The sequence below is a fragment of the Symphodus melops genome (genome assembly GCF_947650265.1).
Source record: "Symphodus melops genome assembly, chromosome: 23".
Classification (NCBI taxonomy): Eukaryota; Metazoa; Chordata; class Actinopteri; order Labriformes; family Labridae; genus Symphodus; species Symphodus melops.
In genome coordinates, this window is record NC_136713.1 from 4,161,562 (window position 1) to 4,185,111 (window position 23,550).

General features: G+C 44.5%; 4 protein-coding genes across 8 annotated transcripts; all 4 read left to right on the forward strand.

The window, feature by feature from the left end:
- The first annotated feature begins 1,424 nt into the window (after positions 1 to 1,424).
- Positions 1,425 to 10,142, forward strand: dusp27 (dual specificity phosphatase 27). 2 transcript variants are annotated; one of them, XR_013778265.1, is made up of 7 exons: positions 1,425 to 2,415; positions 3,514 to 3,640; positions 3,921 to 4,039; positions 4,802 to 5,033; positions 5,190 to 5,407; positions 6,900 to 9,963; positions 10,072 to 10,142. XR_013778265.1 is itself a non-coding variant. In XM_079336122.1 (6 exons), exons 2-6 carry the CDS (start codon positions 3,531 to 3,533, stop codon positions 9,662 to 9,664), a joined length of 3,444 nt encoding a protein of 1,147 aa, XP_079192248.1. In that variant the 5' UTR covers positions 1,425 to 2,415; positions 3,514 to 3,530; the 3' UTR covers positions 9,665 to 10,029. The 2 variants fall into 2 exon arrangements, 1 of the variants encoding a protein (XP_079192248.1); XM_079336122.1 differs by lacking the exon at positions 10,072 to 10,142 and having other exon boundaries at positions 6,900 to 10,029.
- Positions 10,143 to 10,939: 797 nt separating this feature from the next.
- On the forward strand, positions 10,940 to 14,221 carry LOC306818508 (uncharacterized protein). Of its 2 annotated transcripts, XR_013778266.1 has the most exons (3): positions 10,940 to 12,956; positions 13,254 to 13,322; positions 13,503 to 13,559. XR_013778266.1 is itself a non-coding variant. In XM_079336123.1 (2 exons), exons 1-2 carry the CDS (start codon positions 11,363 to 11,365, stop codon positions 13,808 to 13,810), a joined length of 1,902 nt encoding a protein of 633 aa, XP_079192249.1. In that variant the 5' UTR covers positions 10,940 to 11,362; the 3' UTR covers positions 13,811 to 14,221. The 2 variants fall into 2 exon arrangements, 1 of the variants encoding a protein (XP_079192249.1); XM_079336123.1 differs by lacking the exon at positions 13,254 to 13,322 and having other exon boundaries at positions 13,503 to 14,221.
- Positions 14,222 to 14,829: 608 nt separating this feature from the next.
- LOC306818887 (zinc finger protein 513-like) lies at positions 14,830 to 20,909 on the forward strand. Of its 2 annotated transcripts, none has more exons than XM_079336616.1 (7): positions 14,830 to 14,976; positions 15,240 to 15,468; positions 17,050 to 17,172; positions 17,672 to 17,806; positions 17,935 to 18,441; positions 18,978 to 19,162; positions 19,249 to 20,909. In XM_079336616.1, exons 2-7 carry the CDS (start codon positions 15,429 to 15,431, stop codon positions 19,855 to 19,857), a joined length of 1,599 nt encoding a protein of 532 aa, XP_079192742.1. In that variant the 5' UTR covers positions 14,830 to 14,976; positions 15,240 to 15,428; the 3' UTR covers positions 19,858 to 20,909. The 2 variants fall into 2 exon arrangements, with proteins under 2 accessions (XP_079192742.1, XP_079192743.1); XM_079336617.1 differs by having other exon boundaries at positions 17,672 to 17,800.
- Positions 20,910 to 21,033: 124 nt separating this feature from the next.
- plaat1l (phospholipase A and acyltransferase 1-like) lies at positions 21,034 to 23,430 on the forward strand. Of its 2 annotated transcripts, XM_079336619.1 has the most exons (5): positions 21,034 to 21,309; positions 21,973 to 22,102; positions 22,210 to 22,298; positions 22,380 to 22,544; positions 22,975 to 23,430. In XM_079336619.1, exons 1-5 carry the CDS (start codon positions 21,301 to 21,303, stop codon positions 23,038 to 23,040), a joined length of 459 nt encoding a protein of 152 aa, XP_079192745.1. In that variant the 5' UTR covers positions 21,034 to 21,300; the 3' UTR covers positions 23,041 to 23,430. The 2 variants fall into 2 exon arrangements, with proteins under 2 accessions (XP_079192745.1, XP_079192744.1); XM_079336618.1 differs by lacking the exon at positions 21,034 to 21,309 and having other exon boundaries at positions 21,866 to 22,102.
- The last annotated feature ends 120 nt before the right edge of the window (positions 23,431 to 23,550 follow it).

A 23,550-nucleotide genomic window follows, 5' to 3' on the forward strand; every position in this document is an offset into this window, starting at 1 on the left:
GAGGGCTATGTTGTTGTTTATCTTGTAACTATTTGGCATGACAATGTGCTGCATCGAGTCTTGAGAAAGAAAACAAAAAGCCAACATCAAGTAAGCATTTGTGACTTATTTTCAGTGCAGTGACTACAGGGATTAACTTCGTGATGTAAGATATTTTCTTGCAGCTTTACTTGTTTCTTTGCTGACGTTCACTTGAGTGATCGATAATGATTCACATTCAGCCTACTGAAAGGCTGGACATCACCATCTTTGGGTAAGGTCCACAGGTAAGCCTTCATATAAGCTACAGTGGCATAGGCTCCCTGCATACTATATGCCACACTAAAATAAAAATAATACACTCCCTGTGCCCTCCAATAGTAAATCATGATAGAGCTGAAGAGGAACAAATTAAACTAGATTAGTGAAGGGATTATAATATAACTATTATTTTATGTATTTGTCATTTTATCCTAATAAGCCTTGCAGTGTATTATGGTGTAGCCTACAGACCAGCATGGTAGGTGTTAATGCACCTGAAGGGCTTGTTGCCACCTGCTATTAAAAAAAGAAGAAGAAGCCTTGTGTGAGATATGAAATACCTGTTGGATGTGTTTTATGAACAAACAGGTTTTTAAGTTATTAATGTAATGGATATAAGACAACAACTCGGACAACAACACCAAGATTGTGGAAAAATAATGTTTAAAAAAAAAAAAAAAAAGGTATGTGTCGACAGGTGAAGTTCGTTGATTTAGCCTTTTAAAAACTGAAACAGGAATGTCAGGGGAAGCTAAATTTAGCATTCAAACAGATCACCGTTAGCCCGCTCACGGCTAATGGCTAAGGTCAAATCAATAAGGCGTTATATCTGGGAATTTTTGTTCCGTAACAGTTAGTTTGACGAGTTAACATTATTGTTTGAAAGTGTTGCATACATTTAGACGCCCATTTACAGAAATCAATATTTTCTTAGCTTAATGTTGCAATTTGTCAAATTTATGCTAACTGCTAACAGGGTTGCTAAAGGTGCCGTCAGAGTAAAACATTCATTGAATTAAACTTTATTTAAAAAGCACTTTCGTACAAAAATGTTTTGCGATTTAAAACAGGTGAAAAAAACATAAAAATAATGACAACACTTGGTACCAGAGTTAAACCTTTACCTGCAGGTAAAGACTTACCATTATGTAAAAGCATGACAACATTTGTAAATACAATAATGATTATTAAAAAGGTAACGAGTTAAAGATGAATTAAAGAAAAATAATAATAATAATGATGATAGCAATGAAGTGAAGATAAATAGTTATGGATAACGAAAAGCATTTTAAATAGAATAATAAAAAAGATGTACAAAGGTAAGATGATGAAGCAGGGAAAAGTAATAACATGAGGTGAATAGGTACAACATAAAATACATTAACATAAAATACATTAAATATTCCATTAGATAAAAATAGGTTTACATTTAAGTGTTTTAAGTAGAGATATAAAAGATTAATCTGATGTTGCAGCCTGATTTGCTGTGGCAGACTGTTTCTTGTGAGTTTTACACAGATAAACAGGAACGATGCTGTATGTATGTGTTTGCCTGTGTCTATGACCGTGTGACTCAAATGAGAGGCATTCTGAGGTTATAAATAGTCGACTTGATTATCAGCTGACTTTAGATAAGCACACTTTCATTCCTCCTGAGGAAAAAAAATCTGATCAGTCACGTTGTGAATATTTTAAATGAACATTTGGTTCTTGAATTCAAATGTATGCGTATCTGTTTCAATATTTAATCCCAACATGCCAGGGAATGTCAGCCGCTCTGAACGGCGTGTTTACTTTACATCAAAACGACCACTGACTGACACAAACAGCTTTCTTTATCCTTTTAGAGCTTGTTTTGGCAGCAACTTGTACACAAACCACAATGAAATATGAACGTCACGGACAAAAAAGATGAATGGATGTAAAAATCGTTTTTATACCAAATGTGTCCATAATGACTCGTGCAAAGAACTACAAAACTCTTAAACACACATAGACTCTGTTTTCTTATTGTTTCATTCTCAGGAGCAGATTTTATACGCCAAGGAGTGACGATAAAGAACGAAACAAAGACGGACAGAGTGAGATGGATGGCAGAGTAGAACGTCTTTATACAGACAAATCTCAGGAGAGAAAGGACGACAACAGGAAAGTAAATGTGAGTCGAGCAGAATTCTGCAGTAAAATGTTTTACTGTAGTTAACGCACTCGAGTACCTGCTGCTGAGGTGTCGGGTGACGGGGCTCAGCAGGCCTGCAGGGGGGGAGGGGGAGGGGGGGAGGGGGGGGGGGAGGATTTTAGGGTGAGGGACTCTCTCTAACTTTAGTGTCAGTCCGGCTGCCGTCAGCTTCAGACGACCTCCTTCAGTGAGTGACAACGGCCATCAGCAGCGAGGTAAGAACAGACACACACACATAGACGTGGTGATTTCTGAAAAAAGATGACATTTTCTATTTTTGTGCGTTTTCTCACTTCAGATGAGTGTGTGTGTGTGTGTGTGTGTGTCGTCGTCGAAAAAGCTGTGAGGCCTTTCAGTGACGCTGCTGCTCTCAGGCCTGACGTGCTCCCAGGCAGCTGTCGCTCAGCTTAAAATAGATCTGCTGGAAAGCCTCATATCACACACACACACACTGACACACAGAGAAGCAGATTATACACAAACAGATTAACAACAACATCAGAGTTTACAGCTTGTACATTTGTAACATGCTTCTGATTTCAACACATATTTAAAGAGGGTTTCCTTGAATATGTGTACATCAAATGACAAACATTTTACCCTTAAAAAGAAGGTTTATAAGTGTAGGGATCCTTTCTGTAATGTGCTCAGATGCAGATGAAGTTACAATACAAACTTTAAGCTCACACGTTTTGCATCTGTGATTCTGACTCACTGCTGACGCCTTTCTCTTTATACTTTGAACATGAAGTCATCCGTCACAGGTCTTTGTCGGAATCTGAGGCTTTTTTGGTTCTGCCTTTTAATTCTATGAACTGTTATATTCATCATTTTGTGCGTTCTACCTGGTCGACTCTGGCTCTATGATTCCTGTCACTTCACTGATGGATTCATGTTTCTTTCCTATGTCCAAGTCGTTTCCCTCTAAGCTCCCTCCTGTGTTAATGACATTCATGACAAGCGTTTATTCCCATCATGCAGTAAAAGGTGGATTTTTAAAAGTCAGTATATGTTCGTAAAGTACAAAGATTATTAAGGCACAGGTACATTTCTCACAGTAGTCCGATATTTCCTTTTTTCCAGAGTGTGCATCATTAATCTTATAATAGAGAAGCTTTGATAATATCAGCTTGTCTGAACTTGCGTCAACAAGGATTTTAATGTCACAAATCAGAATATTATGTTTTGTAAATCACCTGAAAAAAACACACTTTATTGAATATTCAGACAGTGATGTTTGATAAAGTGACAGAATACATATTTAATATATATAAGATATATTTCATGTGCAGCTTATTGTTTTTTTTAAACAGTTCCCATCTGGGTTGCCATGGCGTCGACCAATGAGGGTGAGGAGCATGGTGATCAGGCGGTCCCTGATGGAGATGAGGACAGTGTCCAGGGGATCCAGTCCCGTTACCTCCGCTGTCCGTCGCCCAGGTGGGACTCAACTGACCCGACAGCTTTATGCTTAACTATGAAAATATTCAAAAGTAACTTTATTTATAAGCCCTAAAGAGACAGCTGCTGAATGAAGTGTTTGTTTCACGACACTCTTTAGCAGGTGTCCCAAACTGAGCAAACACACTGATAAAATCAGTGTGAATACACAGGGATGTTCTTTATGGGGAACCTGTGGTTTAAAAAGCAAGCTGTTACTCTTTGATGGGGAGTATTTGTTTTATTTTGAACCTTCCTCCCTCCCTCTTCCCTGCGTCAGCTTCTCGATGACATCGGAGTCCAGGTTCTCCATGATCTCGGGCTCTGACGCTGCGAGCATCTTCATGGAGCCCATCCACCTTTCGTCAGCCATCGCCGCCAAGAAGATCATCAACGAGGGTGAGACGAGAGCTGAGCTTGTTGGCCCTGGGTAAACCTAACCTGTGGCTTATCTGTAGACTGAGAGGTCTTTGCATGAAGTTTAGAGTCTTTAGATCTTTATTAGATCAGACAGCTGAAGAGAGAGGAAAAATGGGAATGACATGCAGCAAAAGGCCTGAGTCGGATTCAAACCTACGGCCGCTGTGACAAGAACTATAGCCTCGATACATTAGGCACTGGACATAACCACGAGGCTCGTTAAGGACAGACGAGGACTGAACTGAGGTCACATCGGTTAACAGTGCACACATATACCGGGAAGCTCATCTTCTGTGTTTGGAATAATGATTCCACATTCAACAAGTCCAATCTGGTCGAGTGCTCTTTAATAGAAGTGAGTCGATGTTGAATTTCTTCAGCTCATTACAGCGTGCAGAGACACGGACCATGTCGCTGTCGGAGCAGAGTCGAGCTGATTGAGGAAATGAACTCTTAGGAACCATCACAGAGACGCTCCTGTATCTCGTCGTCACTGACATTACGTTACATGAAATCAGCCCGGAGCTCCATCTGCTTTAATGAACAGTTGAAGTTCATCCTTCAGGAGGAAAGTTTAAAACAGTTTTCATTACAGGAAACTTCACTGGCACATCAGAGACTCTGAGCTGATTATTATTATCACTGCAGGGAAATATGGTGTCACATGACAGAAAAAATCCAGTTGACTGGCTGTTGTGATTAAATGATGGATTTAACTTTTTACTGATGTGCTGTTTTCAGAGTTGCCTCCTCGTGGCGTGCGCACAGAGTCCATCCCGGAGTCTATGTTGGAAACAGCCGAGCAGCTGATGGTGGAAGACCTGTACAACCGGGTCAGGGACATGATCGACGACCGCAGCCCCTACAACACCCCCTGTGTTCTGGACATCCAGAGGGCCATGGTGCAGGACCGCCTGGAGGCCCCCAGCAACCCCGTGGACGAGGTGTGGCCCAACATCTTCATCGCTGAGAAGTGAGTTTTGAACTGTCTGCACGCCACCGCTACAATTCTGTTCAAGTCTGCGTGGCGTTGATAGAAAGACAAATATTCTCATTTTAGAGTTAAACAGAGGACTCTGTATAAAATGAGACGGGAGTTGTTTGCTTTAACTTCATTCTTCTCTTGCAGATCTGTTGCAGTGAACAAAGCTCGTCTGAAGCGAATGGGCATCACACACATCCTGAACACGGCGCACGGCACCGGCGTATACACGGGCGAGTCGTTCTACGCCGGCATGAACATCCAGTACATGGGCATCGAGGTGGATGACTTCCCCGAGGCCGACATCGCTGCACACTTTCGACCCACTGCTGAGTTCTTGGACGAGGCTCTGCTGACGCACAAAGGTGGGAAACGCTCGCGGAATCGCTCGACTCGACGAGACGGGGTCAAACTGAATTCTCATATTATTCTGTGAAAAGATGAGTCAGCCTCAGTTCTCTGGAGCTTTCAAATTTAATTAGATTCAGATAAACTTTGTGATCTCATTGAAGTTTTTTATTGACTCATGAACACGTCTGTAGGATTAGCTGCTCAACATTTCTATCCAACAACAAAAGGATGAAACAGTCATCGGTACCAGTTTTTGAAAACACAGATAAAGACATTTTATAATCCGTAAGTTAGAAAAGTGTACAGTCTTCCACTCTTAAAGGGATACTTCACCCATTTGCATGAAGCTGTGTATCATTAGAAACATGGTAGTAGTGTTGAATGGTCGTGAATCCAACCCTCATTTTGCCCTGAGACGAGAAAAATTTGTTTTTCTTTGCTTGAAAGTTTTCTTCATGTGATGCAAAAAGCGTCATATTGCATCACATGAAGAAAACTTCCAGGCAAAAAAAACACATTTTTCTCGTCTCAGGGCAAAATGAGGGCTGGATTCACGACCATTCGACACTAAATGGGTGAAGTATCCCTTTAAGCAACAACAGCACAGCTTCTCAGAAGTGTTTGAAGGAGCTAACAGAGGAGCTCTGTGTTGGTGGAGAGACGTCATGTAAGAGTCACACTGTGAAGCTTCTGATTCATATCAAGTGTTCCCTGAAGACGCCGCTGCAGGCCTCTCTCTCGCCTGCTGTTGTTTTATCTAAAGACCGTAAATACAAGAGATCTATCAGCTGACTGTAGTTCAGAAATAAAGGCCTTAAATCACAATCTGCTCCAGAACAGTCACACGTATAACGTTTCTTTGTTCTGTTGAAGCCTGAAAGATTCAAGATGTTGATTTAAACGAAAACGTCTCAAACATTTCCACTCGTTATCAAAGCCAGAGAAACCCTTCAGTTTAGGGATGTAAAGGGAAGAGCCACCATGACAGACGCAACGTGTTTACCGTTGCCTTGGAAACAGTTTGATGTTACGTCAAACACACGACACATAAAAGTCCAGAAGCAGTCCAAATGAAAAACATGAAGTCAACATTTCAGAGGTGAAGTTGAATCACTTGCAGTGGGGATATTCAATGCTCTCTGTGGCGTCCTTCTAGGATTATCTGCAAAGGATTTAATCCTCTACAAATAGCTCAAATAAAGCTACGAGCTTACGTAAGTCCAGATTCCCCTCCTCAGGATCAATGACTCCAGACAGCAGAGGAAACATGGAGGACGAGAGATTGACTCTCCTCCCGATACTCGGAACAGTCTGCTGGAATCGTGATCACAGCGTTTCACGAGCACAACACGTGTTCAGGTGTCTCTCTGCTTTTAACATGACTTACTCATAAACCACGGGGGCGGGGCCGCAGACTCCGGGGGTCTAACATCAAGTCATCCACATGTTTTGGATGTTCTTTAGTTGACTATTAAGTGCTATGATCTCTGTTTTTTTTTCTTGAAGGAAAGGTTCTTGTGGTCTCCATGATGGGTGTCAGTCGCTCGGCGGTCCTGGTGGCGTCCTACCTGATGATCTTCCAGCACATGACCATCATGGAGGCTCTGAACTCCTTGAGGAAAAAACGTGCCATCAGCCCCAACGAAGGCTTCCTAAAGCAGCTGCGAGAGTTCAACGAGAACCTGATGGAGGAGCGTGACGACGACGACGACACGCTCAGCCAGTGCTCCGTGATCGACGCACGCGCACGAGCTCGTATCTTTGGCGAGGGCGTGGATGACGATGACGACACTGATACAGAGGAAGAGCAGAGCATGATCGAGGTAAAGGCACACTCCATCATGATGGAAGAAGAGGGGGATGCAGAGAGTGTGATGAGCAGCGTCGCCTCATCTGCCGCCGCTGCTGCGCTCAGGAGTGGACTGATCGGAGCGCAGAATGGATTGGACAACCACGGAGCGATCTGCGCTCCAGAAAAGATGATTCTACCTGAGAAGGAGGGTGGAGAGGATGGAGATGATGAAGACGGTGTGGACAGCATGATCCGTGAGTGGCAGCGGAGAAATGAGAAATACCAGAGCGACGAGTGGTGGGAGGCACAGCTGAACAGTGATGGCGAGGATGGGGAATCTGTCGCTGAGGGACGACCGACGAAGGTGAAGGAAGGTGGAGATGCTGATGTGGAAAGTGTCACCAGTGAGGATGTCCGTGCTGTGAAGGAAAGGTTGAAGCGGCGTAACAGACGTCCTCCTTCTGACACCATGTCCACCTCCAGCTGCACCAGTTACTCTGATCTCTGGAAACAGCGGCTGAAAGAAATCGAGGAACAAGCTGCAGCTCGTTACCGCAAAAAGGAGGAAGACCAAGACAGCCAAAGCTCCACGACAGAAGGTGGAGAAGGAGGGAAAATGAAGATCAGTGATGAAGTGGACAGTATCCTCTCTGACACCAGCTCCATGTACAACTTCTGTCAGAAGAACAAGGAGAAGATGACGCCGTTGGAGCGCTGGCGCGTCAAGAGGATCCAGTTTGGCTGGAACAAAAAAGATCGGGAAGACGGAGAGAAAAGTTCCATCGGAGACGGTGAGGAAGAAGCTAAGACGCCGTCTTTCGAGGATGTGAACCTGACGGCCTATCAGTCGTGGAAACTGAGGCAGCAGAAGCGATACGGCGAGGAGAACACAGAGGAGATTTTGGAGCTGAGTCGGGGTCAGGACTCTGCAACTGCCAAACGGAGACAAAGACGGGAGGAGCTCCTGGAGCGCTCAAAGAAAACTCTAGAAGAGAGTCAGTCCCTGTGCGGCTGGGAGACTGAGAGTTGCATCAGCACAGGGACGATTCCTCTTTCAGCCTTCTGGGCTGGAGCCGGAGTCACAGGTCCGCCGAGCGTCGCCAACGATGACAACATGTCCATGCTCAGCGGCAGATCATCAGTCATATCTTCAGTTTCACAGGCTCGCAGCACGAGATTTGCTCAGTCTGCCCTTCAAGTTAATCCCATGCAACCGGCCCCTCCTATCGTCCCAGTTCCTACGGTCCAAGGCCCTGGAGGAGAACCGATGGTCAATCTGTCCAGCATCCAAAACTGGATCGCTAACGTCGTGTCTGAAACCATCAAACAGAAGCAGAGTGAGATGAGTCTCCCTCCTCCGTCACGTGCTGGATCAGAGCTGAGCTTTGGAGGTGCAGGAAGTATGATTTCAGGCCGCGGCGTGGACGATGACAAAGCGTCCTTGTTGAGTGGTGCTTCCTACTCCAGCGCTCTGTCACAGGGGCGAGGCAGAGCAGCATCCATCCTCTCAGGAGGCGGGTCCAGCAACATCACTGCTCTCAGTGGAAGAAGCTCCGCTCTGGGATCCACACTGGGATCCAAGAAGAACAAAATCACCACCACCAGCGTCCCTCTCTTCAGTCTCTTCCAAGACCAGGTTGACATGGGCAAACTGGACGCCATGGACAAGGAGATAAAGTCCGAGATGAGGGACAAGATGTCGACCTACGAGAAGAAGAAGATCCTGGAGGATAACAAGCGCAGCACCCTTTATAAGAAGAAGAAACCAAAGGAGGACGAAGACGAGGTGGAGGAAAGGAAGAAGAAAGAGGAGGAGTTTCTGGAAGAGACGAAGAAAAAGGAGAAACCTGCGAGGAGTTACGGCCTCTCCGGGTGCCTAAACCTGAACCCTGCACTGGAGAAAGATAAGGACACGAGCATCGACGACTGGCTGAAGAGCGTCAGACCTCCTCCAAAAACCTTGGCCTCCGGATCAGGAGCTGGTCCGTCAGAAGATCCGTACGACGATCTTGATGCCTCTGCCTCGGAATTTGACTTCTCGAGCCGCAGAGCCTCATATGCTGTCGATGAAGAAGACGAGGAGACGTACGGAGTCACCTCCAGATTCAGATCAAGGTTACACGAGGATCTATCAAACGAGGGCACGGACTATTCCTTCGCACAGTCCCATAGCTACAGCCGGGTGGGGAGGTTGTACGGTGCCCACGACGAGACTGACGAGGGTACAGAGAGCTATGGCGACCTCTCGACGAAGAGGAAGTTCACTCACCACTCGCGATACGAAAGCAGTGAGACAGAAGGCAGGAGGAGCAGGAGGGAGGAGGCTGACAACCATGAAGAGGATGACATTGCCACCTTCATTGCCCAAACCAGACAGAGGGTCAGAGCGCGGGCCGCTGCCGAGGCCGAAGACGATGAGGTGCTCGCCGCCTGGAGGGCGCAGCAGGAGGCCAAATCACAAAGTAGAAGCGAATCATAGAAGATGTAGGGATGTTTTCATAGACGAGTGCAAACTCTGGCTCTTTATATCATAGTGGACTTTAATTTGAAGAGTTTGTTCACAGAAAAGTCCAAATACCTCCTGGAAACAGTGTCGCTGCAGAAGAAGAAGAAGCACTTTGCCTTTTTATCTTGAATCCCAGTATTACAAAGAGCTCAATTAAAAATGACTTAATCAAACGTTGATTATTGTTCTGTTCATAGTTTTGTTGGACTGATGAATGAAAAGTGAGAGTTAAAAACATGTAGTTGGATGTTTTCAGTGATCTCTGAAAGCTGGTAACTGTAACTTTCATCATCTCCACTGTGACACTGATTAAACCACTCTGCAGGTTTTTTATCAAACAGCAGCTTCACAAAGTGACATCATTGAGTTTTCTCTTACAGTGTGAAAACACGAGGCCGCACGGTTCCTGGTTCAAATCCCCGCTGGACGTTGTGGAGTTTGCATGTGTGGGTTCTCTTCCTCCCAGGATGCATGGATGGAATATGAAATAAGTATTTAAGTGTTTTCAGAGCAGAAGAATTTTGACCTTTTTGTCTTATTTTAATGTTTTTAGGAGGAAACGTTAGTCAATGCACTCTGCACTATCACAAATGCAAGTAGCTGTTAATATGAGGTCATACAACCATCTAGTGGACACTGCTTGAAGTGTTTGGTAAAGGTTTTATATTAATGAATAACCAACATGTGGTAACGTGAAACATGCAGTGTCATATGCAGTGATGACGTCCAACGTGACATAATGTAGACACATGTGAGACTTAAACATTCATTACAGCTTATAGTAAAGCTGCACATACCCAACATGGATAAACACTCAGGGGAATGTTGATCTGACACGGTCAGAGAAAACGCTCATAATCCCCTTTTTAAAGAGGAATCTGTCTTTGAAATGATTCAAAAACAAGAAGGAAAACACTTGTCGATGTCGCCTCCGTGTCTTAGGGCTCGTTGGATGCACGTGCTGGGTTGCAGACTTTTATAGTTTGTGCAGGATTGTCAGTTTTTGGATGTAAAGTGGGTTACGTTTGATGCTGGAACATGCAGAAGACGTGCTCAGAGTGTAGAAATAATACCGTCCTGCATTCAAAATCTTAATAAGGTAAAAGAACAAGAGGATTAACATGAAAATATGCTTAAAGTATCAAATGCACTGTTATACAGAAAAGTCCACTTCACAAGAGTAGTGCAGTAAGAGATGCATACATTAACTTAACTTATTGCTCATTCGTTTGCGAACATTTAGCAGGATGGAAATTTGCAGATTAAGCAACAAGAAGAAGGAAGTGAAAGAAGAGCACTGGACTCAAAGCATCATTCAGTTTGAAGGACTGTTCACTCTGAAACTTTACGTTTATAATGACGAGATTTCTTTGTCATTGTGATGTTCTGATGTTTCATATTTGGAGGTTTTTTTCCCATCACTTGATGTTTATTTAAAGTCAAGACTGCGTGTCGTGGAAAACGAGAGCAAAGAGCTGAAAGATTAAAGTATTATAGACCTGAGACTGTAAATGTGGCCCCCAGGTCTCGGACTGTGGACTGAGAAATTAGTGTTGCTGCTTTTCTGCCAATCAGCATTAATTTTAAATCCCACAAAGTCTGAATGCTTTCATAACGTGGACGAGCGGTTTGAACCTGTCCTCGCCTTGAGCTGCCGGTTTTTCTTTCATCATGGCGAGCTGGTGGAGCTCCGAGGATGTGGACCTGGACGAGGACTCGATCGTGTCGCGGGTCATTCAGGCAGTCGGCTTGTTTGGGGATATTCTGACGTTAGAGGACACGATGGAGCCTTTTCTGTCTGACATGGAGAGAAGGGACGGGGCTGAAGACGAAGGGACAGGTGGAAGGGAAGAAGAAGAAAAGGCAAAGGACATAGAAGAGCAGCAGGTTCAAAATGTTCACGATAACGGTGGAAAGGAGAGTGAAGAAGAAGGTTTGCAGAGGGGAGAAAACCTGAAGGAAGTGGAAAAAGAAAGCAAACACAAAGAAAGTGGAGAAGAGGAGGAAGAAGAAACAAAAAAGGTGGACACTGAAGGAGAGAAGGAAGGAAGTGTGGCTAAAGAGGAACCAGGAGGATGCATGCAGACGGATATAAAGACTGAAAAACAGGAGGAGGAAGAAGGCTGTGAACCAGAAAAGGAGGAAGAAATAGAGGTTGAGGAAAATGTAGAGATGCAAGAGCAGGTGAAAGAAAAGGCAACCATCGATGAAGGACAGGAGGGGGTTCAGACTCAAAGAGAGAGGATCGAGGAGGAAGAAGAAGAAGGTGTGAGGAGGATAGAAGAGGAAGACAGACATGATGAAGAGGAGGAGGATAGGGAGCACAACAAGGAAAAATACATGGTGGAAACAGAGATGAGAAAAGGAGTAAAGAAAGAAAAGGAGGAAGAAGATGAGAAGAGCGAAGTGGAGGAGTATGAGGGGGGAGCAGAAGATGAGCAGGAGGAGAATGGAAGAGAAGATGAAACTGTTGAGAAAGAGAAGAGCCCTGATGAGGAAAGAGGGGCGATAGGGGAAGGAAAAGAAAAGGGAGGTGTAAATGAGGAACAAGAAGAAAAACAGGTGAATGAAAAAGGAACCAAGGAGTTGGCTGAAATAAAACAAGACCAACAGGTTGTTGGAAAAAAAGCAGAGGTCGACAAAACGGTGGTGAGGGAGGTGGAGAATGAAGAACAGATGATTGATGTGAAAGAGGAAAGAGTTGAGATAGTGGGGATGAATGAGAGGCAGGATAAGGTTGTAATAAAGGATGGGGAAGAAGAGAAGGAGGTGGAGAGACAACATGCAGAAGAAGAGATAGATGGAGAAGAGGAGCGAAAGCCTGTCGCTGTAAGAGAAGAAGAAGTGGAGGCCTTGGTCAACAGAGAAGAAAATGCAGAAGAAGAGCCACCTGAAGAGGCAGAATCCCAGGAATGCTCCCCTCCATCACCTCCTCAGACCTCTGCAGACTCTCTGAGGGCTGATGGAGCAGAAACAGGAGGTGGAGCTCAGAGGGACGACTCAGACGCTGCCAAAAACCACAACGGGGACGTTTCCCCTGCCTCTGTGAGCAGAGACAAAGAGGAGCAGGGAGCAGACATCACCGTGCCTCCTCTCCACGCCACTCTGAACCTGAGATACCTCACAGACGAGGAGATCCAGAGTCTGGAGGAGCGATTCATCACGCTGTCAGTGACATCACTTCCTGCTCCAGGGGATCTAGTTGAAGTGGCTGAAGAAGCAGGGATCGAGGACACCTGGGAGATTATACCTGACCTACACACAGGTAACCACCAGCAACAATCTCTGCTTCAGACTCTTTTTAGCAACAATAAACTACAAACTACAATGATCTAATGACAACAAGGATTGTTGATGTAAAAATATTAAGAAGGCAATTTTTTGCAACATGCAAAATATTGGTGTTACAAGTTTTCTGTGGTCACACACAACAAAACAACCCAAACTAAGTTGAGGACAGATAAGTTAAAGGCATTTAAATTCATGAAAGGATGCACATGTCAGATTTCTGCCTTCCTGCTTTGGCTTGTTGTAAGAGTTCTGACTTTGTTCTGTTTTACAGTGTAGAGAGGATCTTACATAACTGCAGCTTTGATTGGCTGCAGTACAATTACTCTCAGTCCATATTCAGGTCAGAGTGAATTCATCCATCAAAAATCCAATTAAAATTCCTAAAAGATAAAACCTACTGAAATACCAAAAGCCAACGACAATTAAAAACACTCCCCAGGGCTAATTACACAGAATTCTTCAACATTTTAAAAGTATTCAAATTAATGAGAAAAGTTACATTTAATATTTTTACATCCAGATCTGCAGGCCTTGGGTTACAGCTGGACAACGTCAATGGAAGCAGGAGGACCAGAAAGCAGTGAGCTCAATCCAGCTCCAAGCTCATCTAGCTCAGGAGACACTGTCATGGAAGTGAAGGAGGAAAACGGGGACAAAGATGAAGGCGGTACAAACACTTACAAGCAGAACTCAGAGGCAGATGGAGCGGACGACAAGAAGAACGGCAGCAGTCAGCCGTCAAAGTACAAAACTGTCTCCTACAGAAGGATCCGCAGAGGAAACACCCGACAGAGGATTGATGAGTTTGAGGCCAGGATGGACTCGTGATCAGACACTTTCAATATTGTAGTCATATTCTGTTCAGTTGATCTGGTAGCTGTATGTAACTCTTTTCTAGCATATGATGATCCTTAGTGGTTAAATAGATAGAAAAGTCTAGGACCTAATCTAAATTCCTGTGGTATGCCATATGTAATGCCTATTCTGTTTTATAAAAACATAATTGTCTGAAGCCAGGTGTTTTTTGTTGTTAAGGTATCCTCGATCTTTAAATCACCTCAATCTTAATAACTGGAGCTTGTTCATGTTTTGTGGGGCCATTTTTCAGAAGTTTTAGTAAATGTATATAAAATAAAATACTAGGTTTGTTCTGGTTAATGTGAATGTCATGCTCTTGCATCAGTTGTTGAATTTTTCAATGAGTGTGAATATATTAAACATGCTTACAGACCATGATAATTGTATTGTGTATATTGTATTATATTATTTCAAGATCTAACTACAACATACGACCGTAGACATACATACATACATATGACTTACAAAAAGAGTACTAAATTATGTCCAAATATGGGGAAAAGTTAACAGATTCAGAGTCCGTATTGTCCCACAAGGGGAAATTTGTTTTGCAGCAGGAGCACACAGAAGGCAAGAAACACAAGGACGACGTCACCATAACATGGAAACGAATTTAAAGAATCAGACAACAAAATATTCAACCAAATAAAACATTGCAATAACATCAGTCAAGAGCTCATACCAAGATGGGAATCCCTACCAAGTTATTAAAATACAAATGTACAATTCATGCACACAAAGTGCAACAGGACCTGCTGGTTATAGTCAAAAGCCCAACCTGAAACCTCCCTTTGATTCTGCTGCTTGTTTTTACAGACCTGTTCTTCCAGCAACAACTTAAACAATATTCTATTAAATCCAAGAAAATTATAAAACTAAAAGAATACATAAAAACAAAAACAAATTAATTTTAAATTGTACATCTTTGTTTGTAATCTCCAGGAAACATCCATGTTCTTTTATTGGGGGAAAAAAGTACTACATATCCCATAAACCTTTTCTGTCACTGACGTCACTCAGAGCCCGGACCCGGCGTACCCCTGCCAGAAGCGGTGTGCGTTTGGCAACAAAAGACTCGTCTTTAAACAGTTTACGTAATTCTGTCGACGACATAATTTTGGAGGACTTTATCACAGGTAGGTTTATCGACGATGTGGCGCCGGGAAATGTAGATTGTAGTCAAGGTTTGTGCCTTAAACGGCTCAACTTTGTGTTATTGAAGTTGACTAGCGAGCTAGGTTGCTAACAAGATGGCGTCGCCTATTTACTGCGAAACAATAACAAAGAATGATTCACGGCTTCTATTTTAAAGAGACAGGTGTGTTTTTGGTGTTATAATCGTGACGTAGTGAGTTTATAAAATGCTCAAGCTGAGGGGCCAGTGTGTTTTCTGTTACAGGATGACACTGTGGCCGTTAGTGTCCGTTGGAGGAAGAGGAAGAGGAAGGAGGTGATGATGATGATGATGATGATGACATGCAGTTAGCTGGCTTCCTGGCTGGCTGACGGACAGTCGGACTCGAGCCCGCTGAGTCTGCGGTGTCACCCCCACAACCGGAGCAAGATCTGGGGACCAGGAGGGGCGAAGATGCCGCGAAGAAAACAATCAAACCCCCAGCCGGTGAAATGTGAGTTTAAATGTTTTAACAGCTGTTTCTTGTCTCTATGATGGGTCAGTGTTTGACTTTATTACCCTTCAATGAATGTTAAAGTTGAATTAAGTGGCTGTACCTTCTTAACCCATGTTAAATCCACTTCAGTATGTCCTTTTTCTGAAAGTGAAGCCGAAGAAACATCCACTTTAAACGTTGCCTAACTGGTCTAACATATTGACTTTACAAGGCTAAGTCCCTTCCTGATTGTCTGTCAGAGAGGAAGACTGCTGGAGACGTGTTTGTGTGTTATCTCATCCTGAATGTTTGGCTCAGTTGGACTCTCCATGTCCTCTCTTTCTCCTCTCTGCCCCCCGTACCTGACCTTCCTCTGCTGATCCCTCCTCTTCCTCCCGTCAGTCTTCCTCTCTTTATTTCACCGCTTCCTGTTTGACTTCACTCTCTTTCCCTCTCAGTTGACCGGGGCGCCTTCACCGTAATCTCAGTTTGTTGTTGAAGGTGCACTGAAACCTGTGTTGTTGTCTGTGTTGAGGCTGCATCCCGTGGTGTTCCAGCACTGATTGTTTACATGTTTAAGTCACAGTTGATAGATCTTACATTTATACCCTGATTGCCCCAGAGGAACACTTGCTATTTTTCCAATGCATGAAAAAGCCATCAGACGTCTTTTTAATGGAATAATAATACTTTGATTGATTAGCATGTAGTCATCATCACTTGCAGCCTGATTTCAGTTAACCTTGTGCTTATTTTCTTGATCGATGGATTAGACGTAAAGGCGGCTGAGTCGTCGTCTCTCGTCTTCCTGTCATGGTTTCTTTTCTTAATCAGGTGTCTTAATTCACTGATATGTGATTAATAAGTAATACATTTAAGAGTCTTTGTGCAGAGCAGCTGGATACGGGAGATCAACTCAAAACGGCCATTTCCGTGCGTGAAAATGTCAGGGCTCTTTTTCTCTTGTCTTCCTGTTCCTGACGGTCACAGTCTCCTTCCTCCCCACATCTCTTCCTCCCTTCACTTATCTCATCCCCACTGACTTCCTTTGCTTGTCTCCTTTCCTCCCTCCCTTCCTTCAAGGCTCCTTTTTTCCCTTGTTCATCTTTTCCTTTTACTCAACACAACTACCTCCCTGCCTTTTACGCTCTCTCTGAAGGTTCATAGGAAACACAACTCCTGTCACCATCTTACTTAACAATGATTTAACATGCAAGTAGCTTGAGTACTTGTGTCTAAAGAAAAATATCGTCTTGCAGCATAGCTGTGTCTCATACTGAGAAAACAAGGCCTCTCTTTCCTTTTTAAGGAAATGAAAGTGTGTCGTGTGAAGCAGTTGCATGTGTGTCTAAAGTTTTAGAGAAAAGGAGATGACACATTCAGAGTTTGTCATTGTGTATATGAGCAATCTGATAAAATGTGGATTGAGTAAAGTTATCTTTTCACTTCAGCACATTCCCAGAGGTCTGAGGAGGAGGCCTGAAGCAAACGCTGCGAGACTATAAACGATCCTATACCATCAAGGGATTTACAATAATGATATTATAAATGCTTGTATGAAGTTTTTTTGTATAAATGCTTATTTGTGTGTGTGTTCAGTGGATTCAGAGGACGGCGCGTTGGTGTGTGACCCCGGCTGTCTGGTCCTGGAGAGCGACTTCCTGCTGAGCGGAGAGCTGGAGTTTGGAGACTCAGAGATCATGGGGCTGGAGAGAGAGACAGGTCAGACACACACACACACACACACACGCAGACACACACAGAGAGAGAGAGACACGGACTCAACATTTAACTTTCCGGTTCAGGAAGTTTCTCTCTTTTAAAGAAGTTGGATCTGAACCCTGACACCGGAGAAAAAGATGAGATCAGTGTAATAAAAGCACAACAGAACATTTTCACTCTGGTGCAGTCAAAGTGAAAACTGTAGAAGCCGCACAGAGACGCAGAAGACTTAACCAGAAAGTGAAAAAGAGGCGGAGACATTGAACTGACACGCTCTGTCGGCTGTAAACAGCAGCCACGGGCTTCTTCGCTTGACTATAATAACTTTCAACATGGTTTTTCTTTAGTCTAGAAGTTACCACGAAAGTGCTGGAAAAAAATCTCCCTGAATCACGTTTAATGATCTAATACTGCCGTTATGGTACAATGTCACTTACTGCATAAGATGGAGAGATTAGTCATCCTCTTACACAAGTTTGTCTTGTTTTCTCATCTTCAGGTATGACGGTGTTCTCGCTGAGTGTGGAGGACGACCCCTCGGCACCCACAGACTCTGCCTTCCCACCTTTCCTTTCCTGTAAAGGTTGTGGTCAGCTCCTGGAAGACACGCCTCTGGGTTTAGATCTCGGTAAATGTCGTGAACATGAAGAAAAACACAAATGTGGAGGGCGGAGTTTTGTTCCATGTCATGCCGTTGATGCTTTAAATATTTCTGCTCCGTAGCGTTTTGTTTTTGTATAACGTTTGGTTATTTTGTTGCAGGTGTGGGCCTTGACCTGGGGGCGGAGCTTTATTGTCTGACCTGTGAGGAAGGCTTGCAGCATGAAGCCCTGATGGACTCCTCTCAGGGGGAGGAGTTAAACCTAGCTGACAGATCCATCAGCGAGGCCTCCGACAGGAAGAGGAGAAGCGTAGGTAAGACAGGTGAAGCCTGTGATGTCACTCCTAAACTGTTCTCATGCTCGCTGTGCGCCTTCACCTCCCGCTACTCCAACCATCTGAAGCGCCACATGAGGACGCACGACGGCCAGAAGCCATACCGTTGCCCCGTCTGCCCCTACGCCTCTGCCCAACTGGTCAACCTTCAGCGCCACGCCCGCACGCACACCGGGGAGAAACCTTACGGCTGCCACCAGTGCAGCTACACCTGCAGCTCCCTGGGAAACCTGCGCAGACATCAACGCATGCACACGCAGGAAAGACCGCAAAGGAGGGAGAAGGAGAAGAGGCGAGGGAGGCGGAAAAAGACAAACACTGAAACAGAAGACGGTAAAACACAAACACAGTTGTTGTTTTTAAAGATGCAGCTTTCACTGCTGGAAGCAAGTTTAAAGAAAATGATCTGAGAATAAAATCATAAAAAAGTGTTGAGATAAAACAAGATCCAACTAAATAAAACTATCCGTGGTTCAGAATGAAAACATGTTTGCATGAAGTAAGTGCTGGAGAGGAAAATGTTATATTTAGATGCACCAAGCAAAAAGAGGAAGAAACCAGCTGAAACTGAAAGACAAAAAAAAAATGAGGAATAGAAATTGTGTTTGGTTGGGTGCTGAAGGATCAAAGATAAGAAGTCGGCTTCATCAGACTTTTGGGAGTTTAAAATACTTAGAGTTTGAAGGAACTCACAGAAATCTTTCTTTCCAAGGTCAGTCAGGGAGGAGAACCTCAGAATGAAGGATTTATTATAAAGAAGGATGTAAAGGAGGAAGTGTGAAATGGAGGATTCATTTTTTAAGCGATGTATTTTATGACTGATCAATTGTAAACAGATGTTTCAGTGTTCTTGTTTGGCTCGGTTTCAGACCTGACCCTGAGAGTGTCCCAGGACTCAGGATTCCTCCAGACGTTAGGCGGCCTCGGCTCTCCCTCCGCCCCGCTCCCCGTCCTCCTCTTCCCCCTGTGCTGCCGGCTGTGTGGCCTCACCCTGGAGGAGGCGGACCTGGACGGGGACAAGGCCGAGGCGGAGGGGGAGGGCGATGGGGGACAGGTACGTCTCAGATCTTTTGTTTCAAGCAGCGGATTATAGTCCGAAAATCAAAGTGAGACGTCACATTTTGATCTTGTCCTTCTTAGATGTGTCGTCGCTGCTCATTGGACGTGCAGTCTAAAGAGGGATCCGAGCCCCCCTGCAGCCCGTCGATGCCTCGGGGGTCAAGACGGGGTCAGCGTGGCTCAAAGCTGTACCGCTGCCCTCTCTGCCCCTTCCTGTCCCACTACCCCAACCACCTGGCTCGCCATGCCCACATCCACTCCGAGGAGAAGCCCCACAGCTGCCCGCACTGCCCCTACACGTCCTCTCACCTCGACAACCTCAAACGTCACCTGCGTGTGCACACGGGCGAGAAGCCCTACCAGTGCCCGTCCTGCAGCTACGCCTGCGGGAACCTTGCCAACCTGCGACGGCATGAGCGCATCCACTCGGGCGCCAAACCGTTCCACTGTGGCGTCTGTGGCTACTCCTGCAACCAGAGCATGAACCTGAAGAGGCACATGCTGCGGCACACGGGGGAGAAGCCGTACGCCTGTGCCGAGTGCAGCTACACCACGGGTCACTGGGACAACTACAAACGCCACCAGAGGAAACACGGGCACAACACAGACAGCTGGGACAAACACGCACCTATGAGCGGCCTCAGCTGGGACACAGACACTCAGGAGAGCAGGGAGCAGGAGCACAGATAGATCCTCTCTCTCTCTGTGTATACACTGGTGAACCTTCAGCTCAGGGTGGAGATAAACTCAGGTGCCTTCCACAGACTGAACGACTGTAACTGCACTGACTTCATGGACAAGCATTAAGAACTTCTCTCTGACTGAACCTTTGAAATGTTTATTTTTCTTCTGCAGATGATTTAGAGCATTTATTTAGTTAATTTAATGATGAAAAGTCATGAAGTTTGAGGACCTTTACTTGAGGAAAGAAAGATTGGAATCTTTGTGTTCGAGTAGATTGTTAATCTGCCTCTTTACCTCTCAGACTTCAGTAATTCAGGGAAGATTAGATCGTCACAGAAGGACTCATGATGCAGTTTTCCACCCGACATTGAGAAGCGTCGTGTTTGGTATTTATTTAGTGAAGTTTGATCAGCAGGAATGAGAGGAAGCAGACGTGGATTAAATCCAGCTCTGCCTCAATAAAAGTCTATACTGTGAATTTCTGTGTTGTAGAAACATGAGGGAAGAAACCAAGCTGGCTGCTGAAGATGTGAATGTGTAAAAGCTTCAGTCAGTGTGGGAGTCGAGACGCAACTTATTTGGCGGCGTGTCACTACTTTGGACCGTAACACCCGGACGGTTGCGGTCCTAACCGACATTAATGACGTGAGGAAAAAGAAGTGGTGGTGGTCGTGACCAGTCTTGACTTAAAGTCTGGAATCCGAGCTGAGACCGAGTTGTTTAGTACTACAACACTAGCCACAGTTGCAAGCCAATGTGGCCTTTGTTTTTATAAATGATGGTTTGTGTTCAACAAGCAATAACTCTGAAAATGTTGGAAACTTTTTAATGCATCAGCTTGAACTTCACTGATTGAAAACCAAATTGTTGATTCAAGTCTTGATTTCTGCCTCAGAAGGTTTAAATTAGGACAAATGAGTGGAGCTCAGCATGAAGACTAGGATTGGGGCGGGGGGCGGGGGGTTGGGGCAGCTAGTCTGGCTCTGTTGCCATGGTGAGGCTGCCAGCTTTGTTGTCCACAGTGCCTTCATATCTACAATAAACAAAGTCTGACTGAAGTGAAGCTGCTTCCTCTTTCGTGCTCTCTTTTTAGGAAACACCTGCTTCACACGCCCAGAGCTGGAGGGGCGACGTCGCCATGCTGCTCGCTGAAACATGAAGACTTTAAAAATCAGGACAAAAGTTACCCCAAACAAAAAATCAACCCCCCCCCCCCCCAAAAGTGAAGAAAAAAACCACACACCTGAAGTGAAGCTCAGTCGCACAACGACAACATCAGAGATCCGTCTTAAGTTTGACGGTGCAGATGGAGGGAGATCATTGGACTGTAACGGTGATAGACACGCCAGCAGTGCCAGCTTTATGTAAAGCAGTGTTTCATATGTGTGTGTTGGCTTCACATGTTATTTCAGAGGCAGCTGAGGAGAACATCAGTACGCACCTGAACTCATGGGCCTGGTGAGTTATTTCACTTCATCTACCTTAATCTCACTAATGAGTGTGTTTGACTTACTGCGAGCGACTCCTCGTATTCAGGACATCTCAAATGGATTGATCTTGTTTCCCAGAGTCTCAAAAACACACACAAGCTTTACTCATTGGTGCAGAAAACAACAGCGTAACGTGGTGACCAGCCTTCCTGGAAATGAGGAGAAAATGAGCTTCATGTGATAAAAACCAGCTTCTTTATCTACCGATGATGAAACAAGTAGAAGTTTCTCTTTATGAAGTACATGCAAAGAAAGTTAAGAGCCTGCATGCACTTGTGTGTTTAATGGTGTCAGCAGCGTCTTCATTCAGTGGTTATCTCTACTACAATATATCATCTATGGAAGCTGCTCTGTCTTCTCTTGATGAAGGACATTTCTGCTGTCTTTCCCCGTCCTGTGAGGACACTGTGGCTCAGTGGTAGAGTTGGACATCGGTGTACGAATGGATAATGGAGTTAATAGCTTGTAGCTTGAATTTCCCTCGGGATCAATAAAGTATCTATCTATCTATCTCTATCTAATACTGTGAATGTGTGAGCTGCCAAATGTTGGCGCAATAACCGCTTGTTTAAAGACAAAGGTTTCCAGTTTGATATTCTTCTAAGTCACTTTGTGTCGAATGTCTTTGCAGAAAAACTCCCATCCGCAGTTGTTCCCGGGGGACATTGTGGAGTATCCCAGGAACAAATTCTTCTCTCATTTTGCTGTGTACTACGGAGAGAAGGACGGCGTTCCCTACGTTGCTCACCTGACGTGTCGAGGTCTGTGTCATCAGCTGGAGCTAGATGTTGTGGACAGGAGTTTACCTCAACGTTTTTAAAGCATTTAAAACACGGCGCTGCAAGAGCACTAATGTTTGTTTTTGTAGATTCAGACTCCAAGCTGCCTCGCTTTGGCCGAGCTCTGAGGTCAGAGATCAAACTGGATCCACTGGAGCAGCTGGGGAAGAAATACAAGGTTTAATAAGAGAACCTATCATGCATGCATGGAGTGAAAACAAAGGTGGTCTTCATGCATTTCCCTTTAACGTTCCTGCAGGTCAACAACATGCTGGACGGAGCATTCTCAGCCAGAGACTTCCACAGTGTGGTGAAGCCGGCCATCGAGGACATGATGGGGCGGGAGGTGACCTTTGATATCCTGTTTCATAACAGCGAGCACCAGGCCACGCTCTTCAGATACGGAGTCAAGAAGTCTGAGCAGGTCAGTGGATGGAAGGTGGAACTCCTCTGCTTAATATTGCTATAATCATATTTAATCTGTGTCTTTAAGCTCATCGTCTCTGGCTCTGTTTTTCTGCTTTCTTTGCGTTTCTGTCTCTGTTTGGTTTTAATAATAATACTTATTCAGGTTAGCCATTTTAAGGAAGTTAAAACACGTAGGATTTGTTTGTATATATTTGTCTCTTTGGTTTATTTTTTACCGTCTCTCTGTGGTCAGTTTGAAGTATTAAAGGTCATTTTTGTGTCTCTTGGTTATCTCGTGTCTCTTTGGGTGGGTTTGGGTTTCTTCGGACCCTTCTGTGTCTCTTCTGGATGTTGTTGCCTCTTTCTGGTCAATCTGCATGTAAACATCAAATAATGATACGGTGTGTGTGTATGTGTGTGTGTGTGTGTGTGTGTGTGTGTTACAGATAGAGAGGATTTATGAACACATCATGCCGACCTGGAAGAAACTGTTTGACGAGAAGAAACTGTGACAAGTGCAGAAGGTTCACTTCTCATGACGACCACAAGAGGGCGACAATGTCCCAATGATATCAGGAAGAAGGTTATGTACTGACGACATCTTCAGGATTGAAATACTTAAAAGATCTGAGTCCATGTTGGGGCTGATTAAATTATCCAACTTTTTAACAATCAATAAACATAAAGTGAGTAAAGTGCATCGTGCTGCTTTAACACCACTGTCATCAGATTGTACTTTATGTCTGTATGGTCTTTCTGCCTTTGTGCTGCGTCTCCATTTAAAAGGTTGAAAGCCAAACTCAATGCAAGTATCCAAAAGTTACCAAACGTTCAGAGAATCATTGTCATCCTGACGCTGTGATTCTTGCATCTTCATCACAAGCAGCTTTGAATTAGTCACCTGCAGGCCGTCAAATCCATCTGTTAACATTTCATGAGCTTTAAGGTTTCTGTCCTCTTGATTCTGTCGAATATTTCAGGTCATAACTCATTTATTCCATCAACAGAGAGAAATAAAAAGT